Source organism: Delphinapterus leucas, chromosome 4 (assembly GCF_059928025.1).
Source record: "Delphinapterus leucas isolate spDelLeu-1000000601 "Yukka" chromosome 4, BTC_Dleu_Yukka2, whole genome shotgun sequence".
Taxonomy (NCBI): domain Eukaryota; kingdom Metazoa; phylum Chordata; class Mammalia; order Artiodactyla; family Monodontidae; genus Delphinapterus; species Delphinapterus leucas.
Genome location: NC_143132.1, coordinates 18,010,139 through 18,034,167, shown reverse-complemented (window position 1 = coordinate 18,034,167; position 24,029 = coordinate 18,010,139). Strand labels below are relative to the sequence as shown.

The 24,029-nt window shown below is 38.0% G+C and overlaps 1 protein-coding gene across 1 annotated transcript in view; it reads right to left on the bottom strand.

The window, feature by feature from the left end:
* Positions 1-1,194: 1,194 nt before the first annotated feature.
* The window catches only part of ADAMTS5 (ADAM metallopeptidase with thrombospondin type 1 motif 5), a 47,301-nt gene continuing 24,466 nt past the window's right edge, over positions 1,195-24,029 (bottom strand). Inside the window, exons 3-8 of the mRNA XM_089910359.1 lie at positions 22,601-22,768; positions 13,927-14,210; positions 12,287-12,470; positions 11,738-11,913; positions 9,625-9,800; positions 1,195-4,149 (exon numbers count right to left, since the gene is read on the bottom strand). Coding sequence (XP_089766485.1) covers positions 3,582-4,149; positions 9,625-9,800; positions 11,738-11,913; positions 12,287-12,470; positions 13,927-14,210; positions 22,601-22,768 — 1,556 coding nt within the window. The 3' untranslated portion in view covers positions 1,195-3,581. The remainder of the gene's footprint in view (positions 4,150-9,624; positions 9,801-11,737; positions 11,914-12,286; positions 12,471-13,926; positions 14,211-22,600; positions 22,769-24,029) is intronic.

The following is a 24,029-nucleotide window of genomic DNA, read 5'->3' as shown; positions in this document are numbered from 1 at the left end:
AACATTTGAATCATTTAAATCCACTTTGTTTACTCTCATCTATAGAATCTTAAAGATACTAGAGACTGAATGATACTAATTTTAAGGAGGGTTTCTAGGGCAGCAAAAGACATTATTTGGTTTTATTATCATTGATATCACTTGGAGGCTGTGATGTATCAACAGCTCCTTGTCCAAAGTTCATCAGTGAAGCTCATGGACCTGATTTTGAATTGTGTCTTAGCTTCTATGGGAAGCTTCTAGGCTACCTATATATCCTAGTTTAAAACTTAGACCTTAGTTGCTTGAATAAATGCTTTTCTTATCTGAAGCTTGGAAAAATTAGTATTAAATGGAATCCAAAAGACCTATTAAAATAACTACAAGTGATGAACACTACTAGCCATGGAAGATTAAATTTAAAACTTACTTAGGAAGAAAAGGGATAGTATCAGAATAAGAATACATGAGGAATATATACATATACACCTGTTTCACACAGAAAGCTTTCTGTAAAAAAAAAATACAAAAGCAACCAGTGCCGTATATTATGTAAACTCACAAAGTGTACTTTATACACAAACATGAAGCATAAATTAAAAAGTAGGACAACAGCAAAACATCTTAAATATAGAAGAATTTGCACATATTTTTGTTAAATAAGAATAAATAATTTTATCACACAAATTCACATACCAGTTGCAAAAACAATAAATTACTTTCTTTTCAGTGCTGCAACTTTTTTTGTTTGTGATTAATCCCTTCATTCTTAATGTGCTAAAACTGTTTCCACAGGAAGGCAGAGGAAGTTGAATTTGCTGAATAAATTAAAACAATGTCCTTAAAGCTCTAAACAATAAGGGAGGGCTTCGTTTGACTTTTTTCTGTTCCCGAAGAAATAAATGCTATTTTCTTCTGGGCTCCCTTAGTATTTAATGAAACAACCTGGAGTATTTAGTTTTGTGAGTGAGATTAGATTCTTACCAACCTGAGCATTTTTAGACAAGCTCTTTTTTTTCTTTTTTTCTTTTTAGGAAGTAGCCCCTAGCATCCCGAATCCTACGCTCTATTCAAGATGTAACTATGGAAAGGTAAAAGGCATAACCCAATGTGAAACTGAACTGAATTATCTTCATTATAGAGGATTTTCCCTTTGCTCATCATACTCTATGTCTACCAAACACTCCATTTCTCTGAATTTCAGTTTCCAGTCTATAAATTTTCTCAGGAGTTTAGACGTACATTCCTTAGTCAGTCTATTGATACCCATACCAAACCAAACCAAACCAAACAAAAAACCCTAAAGGAAACTCCTTAAAAGCATGGAATAGTGGTTTATTTGCTCTAAGCTCTCTAGGGTTGCTCCCATGAGAAGTGTAAAACTTTAATATTTGGGGAAAAAATGAATCATTGGTAAATCATATTTAAAAATCTATGAATACAGTATGGAGAAGCAGAGTAGGACACAATCATGTTTGCTCTTCAATTATTTTTTAATGTTGCTGTCAATATAACCACAAAAGATTAAAAAAAAATTGTCATAGTTTAAGTACTTGATTCAAGTTATTCTGAATACTGGAAAAAGTAAAGTTGGTCCTTCTCTTAATTCTCTCTGCATAGTCAATGGTCGGTGTGATTTTTATTTTTTATTTTTTTTTCTGACTGCTATGAACAGCTTTGCTCCCTGTCCTTGATATCTGGTACCTTTATCAAATGGAGGTTACCAGTCTTGTATAGGCCTCCTTTTTCTAACTGGTAATTTATTAAGAAAAAAGGACCACATCTAAAGCAAAGTCAGTCTATGAAAACCCAAAGGATGATTAACAGTTTTGACTTCTTAATGATTTCTTATGAAAATACTTAAAACAGTGAGACATCCATTCCCCTGAAATGAATGTGCTATATAGCAAGATCAAATACATAATTCTCTTATATTAAAAATATCTTATAATAAAAATAAACTCTCATGAGCGTAAGGAAACTCAAGAAATAGTTCCCTAATATCCTTATATGCAAATCTTTAAAAATAGGCACATTTGGTATGATTATTATAAAATTTTATAAAAACAAGTAGCTTTGTGATATTTCACAAAGAAAAAGAAAAACCAAATGAAATGAAATATCTTAGGTTTTCTGAGCTATGGGGTAGAGGGATGCAGTTTACTGTCTATGAGATTTTTATGCAGATGACTGTAAAAGTTTTCCAAGTCTAACTATTCTAACTCACCACCTACCTAGACAGGCTATGGAAATAAGAGCAGACTTTGCAAAGACCATCACATTTCATCACTCAAACACTTACTGGTACAACCAAATGCTTTCTAATTGGGAAAAGTCTTAAGTACAGTATAAGTCTACTTGGATTAAGAAAAAAAACAATGCAAGGAATTATTGCCTGTGGTGTGGAAACAGTATTATTAATATTAACTATTTTTTTTCACGAGCCACATTAATGATAACCACTTCTAGATATGGCTAACTACCAAGTCAACAAGAAGTACAAAACATTGTAGGTCCTACAGAACCCTTGAACAAAACAAACAAGCAAAAACAAAATGCATTTTAAAGGCTCACTGGTAAGAGGTATACCAGTGTTGAAGGTGATAGAAAACTCTTTGCTGTGTGTTCTGAATGTATATTACACATTGTGAGATATCAGATGGGAACCATAGAAAGGGAAGGCAGTTGTGAAAATATAACTTGAAAATATGGTGAAGCATGTATTTGTTTTCTTTTTAAATTCTAACAGGAGGAAACTAATTTTTAGACTCGATAACATACACACACACACAAACATTTCTTCTACTTCCTAATTATGCATTAGTTTGGCTGGCTGCCTGAAAAAATACAGGCAGTCAAAGGCTTAAATAAATGGACCCCTGTATGTATTTAAATGACTAGATATATTGAGCTTCTTTTTTCTTTTCAGAATTTCTCAGAAGATTCTTGCTGTCAAAACGGTTTTTGACGAAAATTTTATCTCCTGTAGTCTGAACATATACTAAATCTTTCTTAAAACAGCAGCAAGTTCTTAATTTCCAGTAAAACATCCACAGCTCTTTCTAGAAACTGGAAGGAGTGGAAACAGCTGCAGACCTACTTTGGTCAAACACTTTTTTATAGAAATATATATATATATATATATATATATATATTTTTAATAGAACCAAGTGATATAAAGTGACATACCAAGGAAGAATGTATTTACAAACAGTAAAAATAAGCTACTGTGTAAATAATATGCACGAAAATGATTACGATGCCTTTGTAGACATTCTGTAAGAGGTAGGTGACAAGGGGGAGACTGCTCTGCCATCTTCAAATGTCCCCTGATTCTACATTCATCAGTGTTTTTGTATTCTTGTAGGCCCAGGGGATGTTCAATAACTCCCAAGTTTTTCTATATTCCAAGGTCACCACTGTCCCATGAAGCAGTGCGCATCTTTATTTGGTCGCTGAGAGCAGATTCTGCCCATAATCGGACTCCTGTTGACAATGACCCTGAAGTGTGACTTTCCGTGCTTTCGGTTGACCTTGTGTTCACCACAACTGTGTCAGTGATGAATCATCCAGTTGTCTCTGCAGAAGATCATAACCACAGGCTAACATTTCTTTAGCAAACATTGCTTAAATGCAGAAGGCCTCTGAGAGAGAAGACATCCCTTTGCTAACTTCCGGTTTCCATCCTGACACTGCACCGTCCTGGTGTGCCAGCCCGTGTCACAGGTTCTAGAACAGGCGAGCCACGGGCCCGTCACCCACTGCAGCTGTGGAGTAGGCGATCCCACTTTATTGCTGCTGTCGCTAGTGACAGAGTTTACTTTTGGAGTGGACTTCTTGGGAACAAAAAAACTGTAACGGACATCTAAGGCTTTAGTTGGGTCTGTTGCAAGAATCTGTACGATTAGAATTTCCTTCGTGGCTGAGTAGCCCATCCCATGTAAGAAGTCATCCCTGTGGCTCCAACCACTATAGTTCATGACTGTTCCATTGATGTCAATGATGGTTTCCGAAGTTGAGATCATGTACTTTCCATTGATAAGGTACTCACCGTTTTTCTTCTTCAGGGCTAAGTAGGCAGTGAATCTAGTCTGGTCTTTGGCTTTGAACTGTCGGACTTTTATGTGAGTCGCGCCTTCCGGGATCCTCACAACATCAGTGTAACCCTTGCTGGAAGCAGGAATGTCCACAGGGGAGAGAGAGAAAAAGAAAGGGGAGGAAAGAAAAGTAAGTAAATGCTTAACAAATGGATAAACAAATAGAAATTCTCTAAAAGTCTCACCTTACCTTAATATAAAGTTTTAATGTATTAAAAAGCTTCATTTTAAATTGCCTTCAAAAATTAATTTTCTTAGAACAAAATAAAATTGCAGTCAGACTATCACATTGTATACATTTGTATTATGATGTTCAAAATTAGGATGATGTTAGCAACCTGCCTTGGTTTTAAAAATTTATACTTCCTTTAGTTAAAGATTTACACAAAAATCACACATCATTATCAAATCTTATCATCTTTACAAAGCTACTTTAGGTTTTTTCTGGCACAAAATGCCCGTAAACAAAAACCAGCAAAAATCTACCCTCAATTAATCTCATAGAAGTCTTTCAATGAACGTTCCTCAAGCTTGTTTGCATATTAAGATCATGTGAGGATCTTTTAAAAATTCCAAAGCCTACAAATTTAAATCCCCAGATGCCAGAACAGTTAAATCCCCATCTTTCAGGATGGGTCATAGGCAGCAATACTTTTAGAGTTCCCCACACTGTTCCAAGGTGCAGACTAGTTGGGAAACCACGGATTTAATTATTTGTTGGGCTATAGACAGGTTAGAGGCTCTGACTCCATTTCTACTAAAACTCTGGATTTCCTGGGGCAAGACAGAAAATAGAACATAAAATTCTTTAACTGCGTAACCGTAGCTTACCAGAATCATCAAAGGACAAAAGAATCCTTAATGCCTTAGCAAATTTCCCTGAAAGCTTAGGGTCTGCAAAGTGTTATGGTCAATTGAGCGATGCTTTATGGTGAGTGACATATGAGATAGATCTCTAATAACCCATCATCTGCTCAGGAAAATGGGCAAAGGCATAAATATCTCTGATACCCATAAGGTTGCAGAAAACGCAAGGACAGAAAGGTTAATTAAGCACCAAGGGACTAGACCAGTGGGGAGGAGTCATCTTTTGCCCAAATCTTTGCCTAAGTAATTTCACATTAAGGTCCTCATATGTTTTACTTTCCTAGTTATTTAAATGGAAACAAATACTTTACTTGTGCAGTTTAACGGATGTGTGTGAAATTTAATTATTCACTTCTGAATTCTTACTAAAGTTTAGAGGATACGGGATAACGGATTCATATATGTAAAATCCAAATGTGTTACCCACTCAAACATTTCCTCTGAATTGGAGAGGAGGCTTATCCCCAGGGAAGGCCCCTTTCTATTGGGCATCTGACCTACCATGATGGCCAGACAGGTGTCAGAGCTTCCTACTGTGTTGAAGAGAGAAGATGCAATGCTGATGATGTTGCTTATCTATTCAATTTGATTCATTAGCTTTTTTTTTTTTTGCTCGCACCACTTAGCTTGCAGGATCTTAGTTTGCCGACCAGGGATTGAACATGGGCCCTCAGCAGTGAAAGCCCGGAGTCCTAACCACTGGACTGCCAGGGAATTCCCTAATTTGATTCATTATCTTAATTTTTCTAATACATTTGGACTAGATTCTGTCACAGGATTTTTTTTTTGAAGTATCTAATATTAAGAGATGAGATGTTTCTACAATGGCTTCAAACAAAGCCAGGAGAAAACATTCCATCTTACCTAAAAAGTCTATAATGTGGAGATGTATTAAAGTATTTGCACAAGTTCACTCCAGAGCTAATGAGTGGCAGTTCTAGGCCTCTCGACTCACACTTTATGCTCCTTTTACCACGTCCCCATTGCATGAATCCCTTCCCTCCAACAACTGTACGTCATAACAGTTAAAATAAGTTCTGGTGACGTTCAGAGTTTAAATGATACCAAACAGAGTGTCAAGAAAGCGAAGAATATAGGGTAAGGGAATTAGACGGGAGAGCCTTTTTTTTAATCCTGTTCTTAGAGTCTGACTCATGTTCACGAGAATCGCTGGGAACTCTCAGCACTGCGCAGGCCTCAAACTGAGCTTCCCGAGCCACTGGGAAGTATGAGGATTCATGCCCTGATTTCTTTTCTTTTTTTTTTAAACATCTTTATTGGAGTAAAATCGCTTTACAATGTTCTGTTATTTTCTGCTGTATAACAAAGTGAATAGGCTATACATATTCATATATTCCCATATCTCCTCCCTCTTGCGTCTCCCTCCCACCCTCCCTATCCCACCCCTCTAGGTGGTCACAAAGCACCGAGCTTCTCTCCCTGTGCTATGTGGCTGCTTCCCACTAGCTATTTATTTTACATTTGGTAGTGTGTATATGTCCACTCTCTAAACTTCGTCCCAGCTTACCCTTCCCCCTCCCCATGTCCTCAAGTCCATTCTTTACGTCTGCATCTGCGTCTTCATTCCTGTTTTGCCCCTAGGTTCATCAGAACCATTTTTTTTTTCTTAGATTCCACATATATGTGTTAGCATAAGGTATTTGTTTTTCTCTTTCTGACTTACTTCACTCTGTATGACAGATTCTAGGTCCATCCACCTCACTACAAATAACTCAAGTTATTGTTTCTTTTTATGGCTGAGTAATATTCTGTTGTACATACGAGTCACATCTTCTTTATCCATTCATGTGTTGATGGACACTTAGGTTGCTTCCATGTCCTGGCTATTGTAAATAGTCATGCTCTGATTTCTTGATATTTTAGTAAAATAGGTTTCCCTTTGTACTCTTTATTCATTTTCTTTGTACCCTTCTTGGTATCATTTACACTTTAGACATTAACCAGCTTCCTTGGCTACCATGAATGAATGCAGATGTTTTCATATAACTATGAAGTATGAAGTGTGGCTGGCAAGGCAGGGGAATATTCTTTTCTTCAGGGCTATCTCCCCAGTACAAGAACAGTACCTGCCATGAAGGAATACATGCATTCTTACATACTAAGCATGCTGCCGTGGAAGGGACATTCTAGTGGGGTGGGGCTTAGACCCCCAAACAAAATATGTGACAATATCTGTTGATTAAGAGCTGTGAAGAAACAGAGTAAGAAGATAGAGGAACGACGAGGATGGGGGAGAGATGCTCCTATTCACTTATGGAAGCCACCACCTTTTTGGGGGGTGGGTAGTGGTGACATTTAACAGACATCTAAAGGAATTCTAGAGGAAGCACTGCTTATTAAGTGTTAAAAATTGTTCCAGGCAGAGGAAATAGTGCACATGCTGCCACTTGCCGTGTTTGAGGAGTGTTGGGAAGCCCAGTATGTTAGCGCAGAGCAAGGGAAGTGGCCAGTGTAGAAGGGACTCAGAGCAGGGCAGGGACCAAATGTTTTAGCATCTCACAGGTTATGAAGAGATCTTGGACACTGACTCTAAGTGAGAAGGTAGCCAATGGAGGGTTGAGCCCAGGAATGCCACCATCTGACTTAGGTGATAAAGTGATGGCTCTCTCTGCTTTGTGAAAAAGAGTCTGTGAGGGGCCAGGGGCCAGGAGACCCGTGGGAAGACTGCTGGATTGGTCCAGGCAAGAGACAATGACTACCATATGGCAGTGCTTCTGCTTGTGCGGTAAGGGGCAACCAGATTCTGGACATATGTTGGAAGTAGGACTGAGAGGATGTGCAGATGGATGGATGTGGGGTGTGAGAGAAAATGAGGTGTGAAAGATGACGCCAAAGTTTTGGTACTAGGCAGTAGAAGGATTGAGTTTCCCTTTACTGACACGAAGAAAATTGAGGGAGGAGTGAATTAAAATTAGGATCATATTTGTGAAGAGGTTTGAACTTAGTGCAGTAGTTTAATATGCATTATCTCATTTGGTCCTCACAGCAACATTCATTTGCAAGATAATTACTATTATTTCCATTCTACTCTCAAGGATGCTAATTGTAAAGAAGTTGAGTGACTCTTCAAAGATCACATAGCTGGTGAATTACTGAGCCAGAGCGTGATTGCAAATATTCCAGCTCCAAGATCAATGTTCTCTTTTATCGATCACACTAGGCCAAGATAATTTATATAGGATACTCAAACAGGTCATTTGTACCACATACTATAATCTTGGTCAAATCAATTTGCAAGCAGTTATGTGGGATCCTGCTTGTTGCTATCATGAATGTCTTCCTTCCCCTTTTCAGGTGACATCAAATATGCGGATATTTGTTGTAAATAAAAAAGCTTAATGCTAAATTTAGCATTATAAAAAGAGGTTTATAAGTTGATGTAGGAAGGATACACAGCATACAGTACATGAGGTAAGGTATTATTTTTAAAAAAATAATTTTATTTCTCATTTGGTTCCTGAATTTTTACCCTTCTTTCTTTTTTGGTTTCTTTTTTTCTTTTTTACAAATGGCCTGTGCATGCTATTTTTATGACCTAAGCTATAGCCTCTACTTTGGCATTTATCAGCCAAGTAAAACTGGGTAAGTCTTAAACTTTCAGAGTCCCAATTCCCTCATTTGTAAAGCAAAACGTTAGACTGGATCATTTCTAAGGAGCCTTGAACCTTTGAAATATATTAAAACGCAGGATATAATTGGACTTGCAGGGGTTTTGACCTAGATGGCCCAACACAATTAGATGAATAATTATTATATCACTAGCAAATAGGATTAGTAATGCATATTTTAATACAGAATAAATTCTCCAGCCATACTTTTTTTTATCATATCAAAGGTCATTTCTAGTTTTTTACATTACCATGGCATGCGATTGTTTTAAGGAATTCTTATTGTTGACTTGGTTTGTATATTCCTCTCCAGTTAAAGACAACACAGCACATATATCAGGAATACAGGTGAACCTGACCAAGACCACTCAGCATAAGAGTGGTCTGGTGAAGAGGAAAAACAATCCTGCATTCCAGCAGACTCTTTAGCTGACTCAGCCATCCTAGCTGATAGTATAATATTTCACGCCAGAAAGTGGTAAAGCAAGAGTGTAATCAGGACCATAAGAGGAAGCAGAAAACTGACATTATTCTTTACAGAGTAGATATAAACCAGGATAGCTGTCTCAAAAACAGGCTTGCCATCTACACTACTGCAGATAACTTACATTTTGCATTGAGAAATGTTTTCTCAATAAAACTACAGCCTAATGAGAATGTATTTGTAAAAAAACAAAACAAAACAGTAGTTACGTTGGAAACCAGCCATCTCTTCCTAAATGGTGTTTCAGAAATAACAGATCTGCAAGATATGGCTAAAGTGGAATGTCACAGACTTTTTCTTTGCCTTTTTCACACTCTGTAAAACCTGGACCCATGGCTACTGCAGTTAATCTGCTCGCAGAGGTGCCATGGGTTTCCAGTCGGCATGCAGAGCTCATTTCATGTCCTCTCCTTCCCTTCACTTCTCATATTCATCATGTGTAACTAGGTCCTGGCTAGATGTCCTCCCACAGATAGCTTATGATGTAACACGAGTTCTCCTTTATCAATTTTGCAAGAGTCTAAAGCTTCGTTCAGATCAGATAAGGGCAATCGTTCTCTCACGTTACCTTTTTTTATTGAAGGTTCCAATCACCTTTGTGCAGCTGGAGTTGTCTCCTCCACACACTCCGCACTTGTCATACTGCAGCTTCGAGCCAATGATGCCGTCACAGCCCGTCCTCACGCACTTTCCCCGGACGCAGACGGAATTGCTGTATGGCCTGCATTCCGTTCCATCGGTCACCTGAATAATGAGAAACACGTTAGCAGTGGGAAATACTTGGGCCTGCGTAGGTGGGTTCTTTGATAAAATTGCAAGTTCTAATTTGGGAGTTTTAAGTTTGATTGGAATGGCTAGTACTTTGGAAACTAAACAACGAATCAAAAAAAAAAAAACCCATAGTTTCCAGGAGTATCCAACTGAAAAATTCTTGACATATTGGCAGAAAGAAGAACTGGGATAGATTGGGGTTATGCCCTTTCTCTCTTCTTTATCTCTTGAGCTTAATTCCGAATGTGTTAGGAGACTCGAGATCCTAGTCTCCATTTCTGTGTGGGTAACACGTTCCCATGGTATAGTCTTGCTTTTTTATTGCTAGAAACAATCTTTCACTTAGTGTGGGACTGTCTGTCACTTGTGTGGAGAGCAGAATAAGAGCAGGCTCACGAATGCAGACATCCTTTTTGTTTACACAATTGATTTTGTTAATTAATTTTATAGTTGATTTACAATGTTGTGCTAGTTTCTGCTGTGCAGTTAAGTGAATCAGTTATACATATGCATTATATCCACTCTTTTTTAGATTCTTTTCCTATATAGGTCATTACAGAATATTGAGTATAGTTCCCTGTGCTATACTGTAAATTCTTGTTAGTTATCTGTTTTATATATAGTAGTGTGTATGTGTCAATCCCAATCCCAATTTATCCCTTCCTCCCTCCCCTCTTGGTAGTTTGTTTTCTATATCTGTGACTCTATTTCTGTCTTGTGCGTAATTGTTATTACTGTAACAAAATTGAAAATCTACACTGGACAGTCACAACCTTGTAACGGTTGGAAAGCATTCCCTATTGTGTTGAACTGTGAGACACTGAAGTAGAGACAATTTTGTGTAAAAAAGAAGTCTGGGAAGGTCAGAGAAAAGTACTTACTGGAAGAGACTGAATATTTTTGAAAAAAAAGAATTAGCATATATTTAATAAACTAGTTACAAAATACCATGTATATGGACTCAGTGGTTTGTGCATATAAGTATGTATAAGTAACATATATAGTCATATGTGTAAACATACATATTTTGTATTTGTGTATATACAAAACTCTTTCATATAAGTGTGTGTATATGAGGGTGTATATGTGTATAAAGTGAGGTAGGGTATTCTTCAACAGGTTAACAGCTCTCTAAATGATTATATTTCCAGGTAATATTTTTGCTTTTATCTCTCTATAATATTTTTAAATGAAAATGTATTATTTTTCAATAAAAAGATAAAACATTTTAAATGTTATATAACTTGGACATTAACTTATTTTTCAATAATATGTCATAAATATCTGAAGACCAGTTACAGAGATGGTTTTAAATATAGTACCTATTTGCAAATTAGATAAACTGTTTTAACTGCCGCATAATGTTGCTTGTGAGAAATGAAACTTCAATAAGTTAGAAAATGCTCTTCTGTGAAAAACAAGGGATAATTTCACATGCATATATTATAAATGTGTATAACTAAAAGGACACTGATTCATTTTAAATGTGCAAGACATTTTAAAGTCTAGGTCAGGGATGATGATCTTGAATCTATCTTCATGAATCACCAAAGAAATTCTTCAGTAAAAGATGACAGAAAAATAGAAAACTTTCTTGTTTTATAGTCCCCTTTACAAATGTACCTAGGGAATACTATTTTGAAGTTAAGTTTGCAATTCACCTTCTTGACAGAGAGTTACACTTTTTCAAAAATAGCTTTTAAAACATTTACTTGTTCTGTTTACAAAATCCTTTTGATTCATTGTAGCAAGTTTGAAAATATAGAAATTACAGAGGTGAAAATGAAACCTTCCAAAACCTAGCCACCCCCCAAATAATGACGTTTACATTTGGTATGTGCAGGCTCCATTCTACCAAATAATTTCCACCATGGACGCCTACTGTTTCTGGACCGTCTGCATGCAGTTACCTTTGGAGAAAACACTACGTAGTAGCCAGTGCCCTTAGCTCTGCAGGTCAGTTTGCACACATCTCCTGGCAGGATGCCTGCATATTTGGGAACCCATTCCACAAATGTTTTGACTCCTTTTGCATCAGACTGATATCCATTTTTGGCCTCACACTGCTCATGACGAAAAGATTTACCTAAGAATCAAACATGTCACATTATTACTCTCTCTGTTCTGAAACTTAGATATATTCTTGCTCATTTAAATACACTTAAGGAGATGATAGATGATATATTTTTTTTCCAGAGTCTCTCTACACCAGTGTTGAAGGATTTTTATCTTCAACACAGAGTTGAAAACAGCAATTATTTTCTTCCTACTCCCTGAACACTCAGTTGTTTATAATAATAATTTAAAAATCACTCATGTATTTGTTATTGATTTGCATACTGGTGGAACTGTGCAATACAAGAGTAATAGGCTATTTCTCCAGCCTCCTCTATTTATTACTGCTAGAGTACAAATTACACCCGACACGTGATGGTTGCTGACACTTGGGAGCAGCGTACCATTGGCTGGGCAGGGTAAGACACTGCAGGAGCGGTAGATGGCCCTCTTCCCTGTGCAGTAACGGCCATTGTTTCTGGGCGCGGGGTTATTGCAGTGGCGATAGGCAAACTGTACTCCTCCCCCACATGAGCGAGAACACTGGCCCCAGGAACCCCAGGATCCCCAGCTGCCATGGCTCGATGTCTAAAACAGAAAATAGAAGATATTTTAACTGAGAAGGGAGGAAAACATTCAAAATGTACATTTGGAAATCACATGCATTCAATGACTCAGTGGAATGTACATTTGGAAATCACTTGAATTCAGTCGCTCGGTGGACACTTCATCACAGTTAAATTTTCACTGAATTTAACATGGTCACAGGTATTGAACACTCTGGAATTACAATGTGATTCCAAATCTTGGCAATCCACCTTTTCTGTCCCCCACCCCTCAGCACTAGAGGGTCTGAACACTTCACCCTAAGTACTGAGCACACTGCAAGGGTTGCTCGTGGCTTCTTTGGATCTTCTGATACTGCACATTTCTGTTAATAACCACCGAACCACGGTTTACTTTGTGTTCACCCTGATCTTGCATCTTTAAAGAACTGTGTGATGCTAAAGATTCTGTATGATTCCAGGTTGATTATGCTTCCATCTTTTCTCCCTCTTTAGCACTGAAGTTCTGCAGTCCCTTTGTTGACATCACACGTCCCACCTGTGACAGACCCTCTGTCACATGCATAAATGTATCTGACCTGGGCTTGGCTTCATTACACCCTGTAAAGAGGAAATGGGACAGATACTGAAGAGCACCCAATCACATGCACCCACATCACAGGGAATGAAGAGTCCTGTTATGACATCCCAGGTTTATTGCTATAGAAACACGGCAGGCAGCAGGAAGCTGAGAGACTCCAAAAGGAAGATACTAGAAACGCCTTTGCCGAGGGAATTCCTGAAGAACTTCCTCTGGTTGTATGTGTCAGGGTATCTGTGTCAGGGTATCTGAGGATGCTTGCTTGTGTGTTAGTCTTGAAAGGCACAGGCAACACGCCTATGGCAACACTCTTCTAGGGACTTTGAAAATGTTATGAGTGAGAGGGAACAAATGCTTTGCTTGGACCTTGACAGTGAAGGTGTCAGTTGCTGACATGAAGCTGGACCAGGTGCACAGGGAGGGAGGAGGTGTCTCCCTGGAGCAGGTGTGGCTATTATAGTTCCTGAAGTTAGATTAACTTGCCATGAGGGGGAAAGCGTGACCATTTTGGAGTTCACCAAGTATGCATGAGGACCATGTGTCAGCTTTGCTGTTATTTCCTTACCGAATTTAAATAAATGTATTCCAATAACTTTACGAGCAGTTTGAAAGTAAACTCCCAAGTGGTAATTTGGGGCCCTACGTGGGGTCTCAATTAGACAGAATCTGGGCTGTCTACTTATTTGCTACAGGATATAACCTGAGATCTGCATTTTCTCCAGTAATTGACAGCTGGGGATGGCTCTTGCAGGTAAAGGAGGGAGCTGTAAATAGATCCCTCAAGGAAAAATATTTTAACTAGGAAATAGAGCCTTCTGTGGCCAGTCCCCACAGGTGTCACAGGAAGGTACATCAGACCTTAGGTCTCCAGGCCCTGCGTGACAAGAAAATCACTTACTGAATAATATTTTTTCTTGGTCTTGTCCACACACTTGCCCTGCAGGCAGATCCTCCCTTTTCCACATGGTGTCCCTTCCACGGCTGGCAGCTTCTTGGTCAGACACACCATCTGGCCCTGGCGCACCACGGCGCACCAGAGGCGGGCGCACACGTCCATCCCGGGACACACCGAGTACTCGGGCCCGAAGGTCAGGTTGCACTGCTGGCTGGCATCGTAGGTCTGTCCCGGGAGTTCCTCGGGGCCCAGGATCTGCTTGCGTGGCAGGTCTAGCAAACAGTTACCTAAAAGAATAACCAAGATTGACCACTGTTCTGTGTTTCTGTTTCAAACCTTGAAAATTATGGATCTGAAAATGCAAGACTCCAGCTGGTGCTGAAACACGATGCATCTACAGATCTGCAGTGTGATGCCCGGGGGAGGGGACTCCCTGTGGACGAGGCTGAGTGCCTCTGTGAGCTCACCAGCACCCACTAGGATTTCCCATGGATGATGTGCTCTGGGGTATACATAATGATGTGCAGTGGTTTGATTAAATAAAATTATTTCATAATAATTAGCTGTGAAAATAGTCATTGTGCTGAGGGACTAATAGAAACTGGGTTGGACCTAGAGGAAATAAGATAGTGGGTATAATAACAATAACAACAACAATAATAATAAATAGGTGTTTACAACTTTGAGAAACAGAGTTTGTCCTTGCACCCTTTCTATATCCCTTTCTCCACTTCCAACTACCCCATTCTTTTTTTTTGCGGTACGTGGGCCTCTCACTGTTGTGCCCTCTCCTGCTGTGGAGCACAGGCTCCGGACGCGCAGGCTCAGCGGCCATGGCTCACGGGCCCAGCCACTCCGCGGCATGTGGGATCCTCCCGGACTGGGGCACGAACTCGTGTCCCCTGCATCGGGGGGGACCCATCCCCCATCCCCCATCCATGTCACCTTTCCATTAATTCCATAAGTAATAAACAAGTGGATGCCTCATTCATTCCTGCACTCAACCAGCATCTGCTTAGCACCTACAATGTTCTAGCAAACATACTAGATATTAGAGATACAGAAAAATGACCCAGATCTGCCCCTAAAGGTCTCCCAATAAACTGAAGGAAATAAAGTCTTTCTCTTAGACTGAAAGAATTTTAATAAAGAGCTTTCAAGCATCACATATCAGGAGCAGTGGGAGGAGAAAAGAAAACATCTTTGATAACTTGGGACTAGGCCCATTTTTTTACTCTTTGCATCCTTTTTCTCCCCTTTGTATCAGTTATTGAATGCAGTTGGTATTTGTTGGGTCTTTGGAGTGTGTCTGTCACAAACAAGTTGGTGCTCTCAGTACGTAGTGATGTGGGGATTATAAAGGGATGGGGCGGGGGAGGTCAGTAGAAGCTGACATAGACAGTGCAAATTCAGAAGCTGAAATGTGCCTCACCTTCCCCAAAAAGCTTCCCTAAGAAATCTCTTCCCAGTGAGTTAACACCTTCAACTTCTTCTCTTCATACAGGAGCTTACATATTGCCCATCAGTTCTGGTGTTTTTCTGTCTACTTGATTTTAAGATTTACACACTGATTATTAACAATACTAAATATAATTGGGGCTTCCCTGGTGGCGCAGTGGTTTAGAGTTTGCCTGCCGATGCAGGGGACACGGGTTCTTTAAATGTATTAGCTTATTCAATCTTTACGAGAACACTATGAAGCAGATTCTTTCATTGTTTTATTTTGCAGATAAGGAAACTGAGGAATATAAAGATGGATCAGTTACCCAAGGTCCCATAGCTGTTAGGGTTTTATGCTCAGAGGCCCATCCTGCCTCTGCTGAGCATGTGGATAGATTGCTTATTTTATTGCTAAAGGGCAGGCATGTGTAGGGATCCTTTAAATGGTAGCTAATGGAAGAAACAGTTGGTCTAAAGTTTAATTCTGGCAAAACACTAAATGGCTGAGTGTTCTTGGCCAAATTAGTTAACTGCTCCCTAATTTATTTTTAAGATCTGTGAAATGTTTCTCTCCTCACTGTGACACTGGAAGGGTAAAATTAGCTCACAGAGCTATAAGGGGGGACCAGAAAAATAGAAAACAATCATATTGGTACTATGCCCAACATATTTAACAACATTTCAGATGTATTCAAGTCATTCTTTTTATTCAACAAAAGAAAACCATGTTTAAATCCTACTTTCCACTGAGAAATGGAATATTCAGCACATTTTAAGTATACTGCAAATGTTTTTACAACTACACTCAAGTTTCTTCAAAGCGAATTGAAATTTGTCAATCTGTGTTGGAGGCATTATATGAAAATGAATAAAGAGCAAAGTTCCTACTTAACTTCTGAGCCAGAACGTTTGAAGAGGTAAAGCTTCTTAAGGCAAGCCAGAAAAAGCATTAAAAATCAGTATCCAGCCAAAGAGAACTTGGGGAGAAAAACATTAAGTTAAAAGAAAAACATCAACAGCAAGTCAATAGGAAGGAATGATAGTAAAACCTCACTAAGCTTTGTTTAGAAGATAAAGTGAGATGAGGCCCTTTGGAACTCCGGGAAAAGCATTATCTTCCTTGCTACATAAAAAAGAGCCTGTGTAAACCAGGGAATGCATAGCAGATTGCTGATGGTAGAAGACTGTCAACAGATCTCTGAGGCAGCAAGAATGCTTTCCAGTTCTCCAAAAGTGCTGTTTGAAGAAACTTTTCTTTTTTTTAAAATTTTACTGAAAAGCACAGACTGTAAGACTGGGTAACTAAATATTAGCTGGGAAGTCTTTAACATGTGTGGGTGCACATGGCATGGGTCGACCTCGTTTCTCCCAAGCTGAAATAACTCAGCACCTCTCCATGGATATGCGGTCACTGATACCTCCTCTACCTCCCTGATGATGTATGATGTGTGAAAAGAAACGTACAATGCAATTTGGAATCGGCTTATGACAAAGGAGGCTCCAAGATGCGGCCTCTCTTTATGAAGCTCAATACCAAAGTATAAGTTTTAAAAATGTATAACATATTTACTTGGCTATTAAAAAAGAGATATCTTAGCTCTATGGTTTTCCCTTAGAGGTCATTTGGAGATTAACTTTTCTTGCTTAAAATAAAATGATTTATTCAGATTTGCTATTCATTTATTACTTTAATGCTCTCAACATTAGGATTTGTTGCTGCATTAGTTTCTGTTAACAGTGAAATCTACAGTCTATCCATTCCATCTATATGTTGAATTATGTCCTTTGGCAATAAAATAGGTACAGACAGTGCTACCAAAGGGAAGACTTGGGCCAAGGGACAACCATAAAAAAATCAATATAAAGCCTGATTTCGAATCTCACGATATGAAATACTTAAGATTTAAGTAATAGTGGGTCGGATATACACTTTTCATCTAAAAAATATGTACAGTTTGGGGGAGGGCTGAGAGAGGAAATTGATCAGTCTTTTAGAATCTTTTATATTGACCTCTAAAAGTGTCCAATCTATTGTTGACTTTTCTTAATCTGTTTTACTTTTATTCTCAACCATATCTTCACATATTTTAAAATTTATCTTAGCCTGAAATCCTGTCTGGGCTTTGCTGCTGACATTTTGTCTGTTTATTCTGTTCCACAAAATTGCCAAGTTCTTTTTCCTTTTCTCTCCTCCTTTTTCTCTCCCTCCCTCCTTTCCTTCCTTCCTTCCTTTTGTTTTAACATTCTGCGTATATAGATGGATTGTTTCTAAAAGAAAGACAATGAAAATGTGTGCACATCACATATTTGGTTTCACCATCCATGTTAAGTTAAATGCTAAGTTAACTGTTAGGGTATAAGTAAAGTAGAAAATTTAAAAAGTAAGAGCCAGTGATCTGAGATGGATAAATAAAGGAAAGAAAGTGGTAGTCTCTCCATGGCCACAAAGTACACTTGGGGTGGTGGAAGGTATGCCATGCCTCCAGGAAATGGAGCAGAAAAATCTTTGTTTTTTTATATCTGACTTCTAGCACTGTTTGTCTTTCATATTAATGATAAATGAAACATCAGATGAAGGTTGGTTGTTCTTTATTCTTCTCATTCCCCCGCCCCGCCCCGTTTCTAGCACTGTAGTTATTTCTGTCTTCTCTTCCTTTTTAATACACACACACTGAAAATAAGAATTGGCCCAAACAGGGAATCCCCTGGTGGTCCAGTTGTTAGGATTCTGTGATTCCACTGCCGGGGGCCGGGTTCGATCCCTGGTTAGGGAACTAAGATCCCGCAAGCTGCATGGTGTGGCAAAAAAACAGAAAACCAATTGGTCCAAATATCCTTGGCCTAGGAAAAATCAATGAATATACCTAATGAAACTCATTCAAAGAAGGCTCACAACATTGCAAAGTTTCTTCTTTTATCATCATCTCCCTGGTCTTGCAACTCTTTTCTAAGGTCTTTATTTGCATATTTAAAAGAGTCACTGATGCATTATGGGTTCAGTGACGAATAAACTAACTTGGGCAATGACAAAGGCACAGACAGTGGTTGCTGACCAAAGTAATTCAAGGGATCTGTTTGTGGTACACTGTTTAGCAGATGTGATGCCAAGGAAATTCGATTAAAAATTCTCTGTGTTAAAGGATGAAGCATAGCTTTTTAAACATATGGGTCACTGTGGACTTAAAGAACATATTTTACTCACAGACCATGTTAAAGAACATATTTATTGTGAAAATAAAGAGAATACCATCATGGGCCTTGAATTTTATGAGTAGGGCCTTAAAAACTGAATGTTAAGATCTTATTGCTAGCTTCACTGTCTACACTTAACAAAGGATTCAGAGAATTGGTTTTCTAATACCGCTTTCTCTCCAAAGTTCTGTGTTCAGTAAGTGGCTGTAAACTTAGCTCTTTAAATATGAATTTTTCAAAGCTGTCTTTAGATTTTCCTTAGCAGCCTGTGTCTTGGGTGTTCTTGAGCTGTGTCTGCTTAGGCAGTGGTCCTTCTTATCACCTGGCACTGTGAACTGAGGGATCCAGCAGACAGGGCTATTGTTTTTGGCTTCATGGTTATTAAACATTTGAGAAAAGAAATTGAATAACTGTTTTTGCTGAACAGTTTCTCTGCCAGTGCTTACCTTTATTTTTGAGAATCATACTCCTAGCCAGCTTGCCTAGAGCTAACTTGTATAAACACTGCAGGAAGTCTGCAAGTATCTTGGCCAGGCTGAGTTGGAGGAGGTAGTCTCCATAAGACATGGCTTCTTCCTTTCTGAATCACAAGTCTGCAGGCCCAGTTATTTTAGAATGTGCACACTGACTTTTCAACCATAACCTAATTGCTGCATATTTCTTGTTGGAACTAAATCGGGAAACACTCAATATTAGGAAATTTAAATTTGGCAGTGGTAGAGTGCTACACATGTCTGGCTACTTATGGCTAATAATTTTAAAAACAAATGAAATGATTCAAATTTAATTGTACTCTAAGACATCATTTCTCCAGCATTGCTGGAGGTGGGAACAAGACAGATAAGCTATTACATAAATGGATTCTCTAGGTAATGTAGTCTTTAGGCACCACCTAAAAATTGTATCAATTTTGTGAGACTATCTACCTAAAAACATCAATAGCTTTGCTGCCTTTTATATGAGTGTCCTAATTTAACCTTCCTAAATAACAGAAAATCACTTCTTTTCTGAGTATCAATTATTGTATCCTGCTGAAATCTTGAGGGATTTCAGCAGGATACAATAATGGGGTAAGAGGGTTTCTGACCTTCTGGAATGTGATGCCAGACCACTGTGCTTTTACTGTTTCAGGGCTACTTTTTACAGCTCTTCTGGTTTCTCTCGTATTGTCAAATGATTTTACTTCTTTCTCTCAGCTTACCTGTCTGGCATCCCCTATGCACCCAAATGACTATTTTTTTTTTTTTTTTGCTCAAATAGTTAGTGGCCTAGAAAATTAGAACAGAAAAATAGTAGAACTATTTCTACTACATATGAATGAATGGGCTCTGCTTGCAAATGTGTGTAGCTCCCTACGAGTAAATTGAAAAGGTTTGATGATATGATATCAGCTTAGTCTTCGAACAAAGATGTATTCTGTTTGCTTTTTTGTTTGTTTTTCCATCATCTTGGGCTTTGACTGTCCCCTTGGTTCTCTCCTAAGATCTGGAGTTGAAATGTCAGAACTGCCACCATCTGAAAATCCTGTTGATTAGTTCCTATTGTCATACTTTGGCTTTAACTGACTTAAGTCAGCTTTTGGCTGCAATCTAAACGTTATTAAATTATTTAAATTCAAGTGTAAATGACAGTGCTACAGAGAGTATTGTAACTTCAGTTCTGCGTCTGTTTTGAAATGAATGTAATTGAACTTTGCCACTGTGTCACAGCTACAGTGCCTTTCTTAGATCCTCATCATTCTGAAATTTCTTTACTCACTATAGGCTACTGATAAAATTGAAGTTTTTGGTGGGATGGGGCAGTTAAAACACAAGACTGCCTAACCAACACATTCAAAAGTGAGAGAGTCTAGGCATGATGAAAGGAATGAATGAATGAATATATTATGAGAATTTCCTGTCCGACAAATGTTGGTAACTGAATTTATTTATTTATTTAACATATAAATGGGGAATTCAGATGTGATTTCCTCAGTGCAAATGAATAAGACCTATTTCTAGCAAAAGTATGGTTTTGGCTGTTATCTACCATGAGATCCTTTGGAGTTGACACAGAAAGATGTATAAAATTTGTTGTAAAATTTAAAAAAATCTGAGTGTAGATTCTTTTAAATACAGAAATAATGTTTAAAAAATGAAAACAATACTGGGAGCGTCTTTACTGCATGGAAAGTAAAATCATGAATTCCACAAACATGAAATAAATGAATCATTCCAGAAATATGGCAATAGGAACAAAATTCTGCACAGCATTGTAATTAGCTGACCTAATACTTACACAGGGAAAGAAAAAGTTGGTTCAATTTTAGCCATAAGTATTTGCTGCCTTAGCAACTAAATCTGTTCATTTAGTGATTCAAAGTTTAGCTCAACCTTTTGGAATGAGTAATGTGTGATTTTGAAATGAAATATTAATGTTATTCCATTTTTAGGAAACTTGAAGAAAAACAGTAAAAGTAATATTAAGAGTGGAAACTAAGATTCCACCCAAGAGGAACGTTATTAGATATGGACTTGATCAATGTAGGTAGGCAGGTAATTAGGTAAGCATTCACTCCAGGACTCTATCAGCATTTAATCAGCATTTTAAACTGGGCTAACTAAACAAAAAATTACCACTTTATATTAGTCTAGGAAAAACCTAATACATTGGTTCTTGATATTGTTTCTGAATCATCAAGATATTAGGCCATCATTTCAACTAACAAAGAACATTTATTTTGTATTAAGGGAAATTTTAAAGCAAGATGGGTGTGGATTGTTTTCAGGAATAGTCAATGTAAGTAGTTGAAAGTAACTAAAGCATTACCAGTTCACCATTAACATAGCAAAAATGAGTTTATGAACATTTTGGCTACAAGATAGCAAAGAACTGTGTAGTGGAATTTCTTTTTGTCTGAAAAGAACTGAATTTATTAATTGTTGTGTAATTATGTAGCCAAAGCTCAAGATGACCAACTCACTATGAAGTTACAAAAATTTCAAGCCATAAACTTTGTGGAACAAGGAAAAACAGCTATTGCAGATTCTGTTTATCTAACTTTGAACCATACATCATGAGATAAATTTGTGAACAATTATCATGATCAAGAATTTCTGTCACATTCACTTCAACCACCAGTTTTAGAAAGAGACATGTTTTAAGAGAGAAAAAAAAAAGGAATGAGAAGATGTCCATTTCTGTAATATGAGAAACTTGAACTCTGTGGTCTCTGAAGATCTCTTCCAACTCTACCTCATCTCTTCTCCTGTGTTTCTAATATTTTAAGGTAACAAGGAATGCTAGGAAATTAGCAACAGCTTGTTTCAAAGATTACTTAAGGGTCAGAATTTATTATTTCTAAAACTGTGACTTCCTTAGTATTTTTATATAATTTACAGCACTAATCCTAGATTTGCAGAACTTAATAAAATGTGCTGTGCTCTTGAACTGTACTTAGGGGATAAAGCCAAGGATTTTCTTTTGAAATTCTTAAACTGTTTTCTCACCATTCAGATTGATTTTTCTATTCCTGTTCTGCAGTTTTCACTCCACTTTCAGGAAAACAGGCTGTCAGGATGAAACCAAACTTTTTAGTGACTGCAAATCTAAAGAGCTTCCATTCTTGGTTTTATGTCGCCATAAAGAGAATCTGACAGAACTGTCACCTACGTTTTAACCACACCCCTATAATAAGGATGTAACAAATAATTCTGAGAGTCATATTAATAGCAGGGAAGCAAGATTATCTGCCAATGTTCTCACAGTAAGCTAGTGGTGAAAGAGGGAATAAAAGCCAGGCTTTCAGGGCACTGGCTAGGCATTCTGTGTGGTCTCCCACATTGCTTCTCTTTGAACTTTGTAATTCAAAAGCAGAAATACCATTGCTATAATGCCACCGAGGACGTTGGCATTACACACCAACAGACAGTCCCCTTGTTCCTTTTTCTGACACTTTCTAAGCAACCACTGTCTTAGAGGTTAAGGTGAACATCACGAGGACATAATGAAGTACAACTTGCAATAATTCCAAGTTTTGTTTCTGAGCCTATGGAACTATACATACCATGGCCATCATCCAGGAATTCAGTGATGGTGGCTGAGGTGCATTTGGACCAGGGCTTGGATGCATCAATGCTGGTTAGGATGGAAGACATTAAGCGCTTATCTTCTGTGGAACCGAAATTTTCTTCACAGAATTTGGAATCGTCATGGGAGAGGCCAAGTAGATGTCCTAAGGGACAGAACAAATGAAGTGCAAATAATGAGTGATTTTTGTATTTCTACTTTTCTGTGGCAATTATACTAGCACTTGACTTTTTTCCTCCCAATTGTATATGAGTTTATTTTAACTGCCTTTTCACACAGAGACTGGACCCCCAGGTAAATTAAAGCTGCATGTAGTCAGAGTGGTCACTTCTGGTGAATATTTAGAGGAAAACTGAAAAATTACACTAGAGTAGATGTTCCTATAATCCATCTGGATCACACATGCTCAAGGATATGTAGAAATAGGCCTTATTTAGAATCTAGAATTTGCAAGGCAACTGTGGGATTATGTCATAGCCCTCACTACATACTATTTTGAATGCCTGTCTAATTTTCCATCTTCTCTGACGAACTATAAGCCGCAGGAGATCAGAGAGCATCCCCCAGCCTACCCCCGCCATCCACTGTTGAAAAAAATCTGTATTTAACTCAATGTTCTGCAAGTTACAAACACTTAATAGATGGTATTTGAATGTCAGTGACTTCTATTTTCTTGGCCAAGTAGATAGGTAGCCATAAAAGAGATGACTAGAGGAGAAAAAGAAAAGATTTCAAGTAAATTTCTGTTTCCATGCATATGTAAGCTTGCTTCACTCCCATTTCTTTCAGTTATTTAGTGAGTTGTGAAGGTATACTAGTCCCACAAGTAAATGGTATATTTTGAAGATATACTCACTTACACTTAAGAAATGTCTAAAGCACCAAGATGCCCATTACAGAGTGTTAGCGCTTGGAGAGAAAGAAAATACTGAGAAGGTAAGTGATTGTCCACAACTACTCAGGTGGTGCTTGTGCTTAAGTCTACCAAACACGCTCTGTGCAATCCCACACTGCCGTTCCCATTCTATCAAGCTAGGTATTATTTCACAGAGTACATACCCCATTCTTATAATCTGACTAAATTTGTTTGATTACATAACATTAATTTTCACATAGTCTAAAGGTATAATGCATTCTCCAATAAATTTAAAATATTGTTGAAAAAAGTCCAGGACAACAGTTTGGAGAGACTCTAAAAAGGTAGACAAGTCATCCTAGTAGTGTTTTCTGAAAGCTTTACAGAATCATACACAAACCACCAAAAAAGAATGTGGAAAATACCACAGAAAAGTGATTACTGCATTCTCCTTGGGTTCCTGAATGCCAATGGCAGGAACTTTGTCCATTCTGCCAAGAAAAAGTCCAGTGAGCAACAGTAAAACCCAACAGAGATGAAATTTTTTATG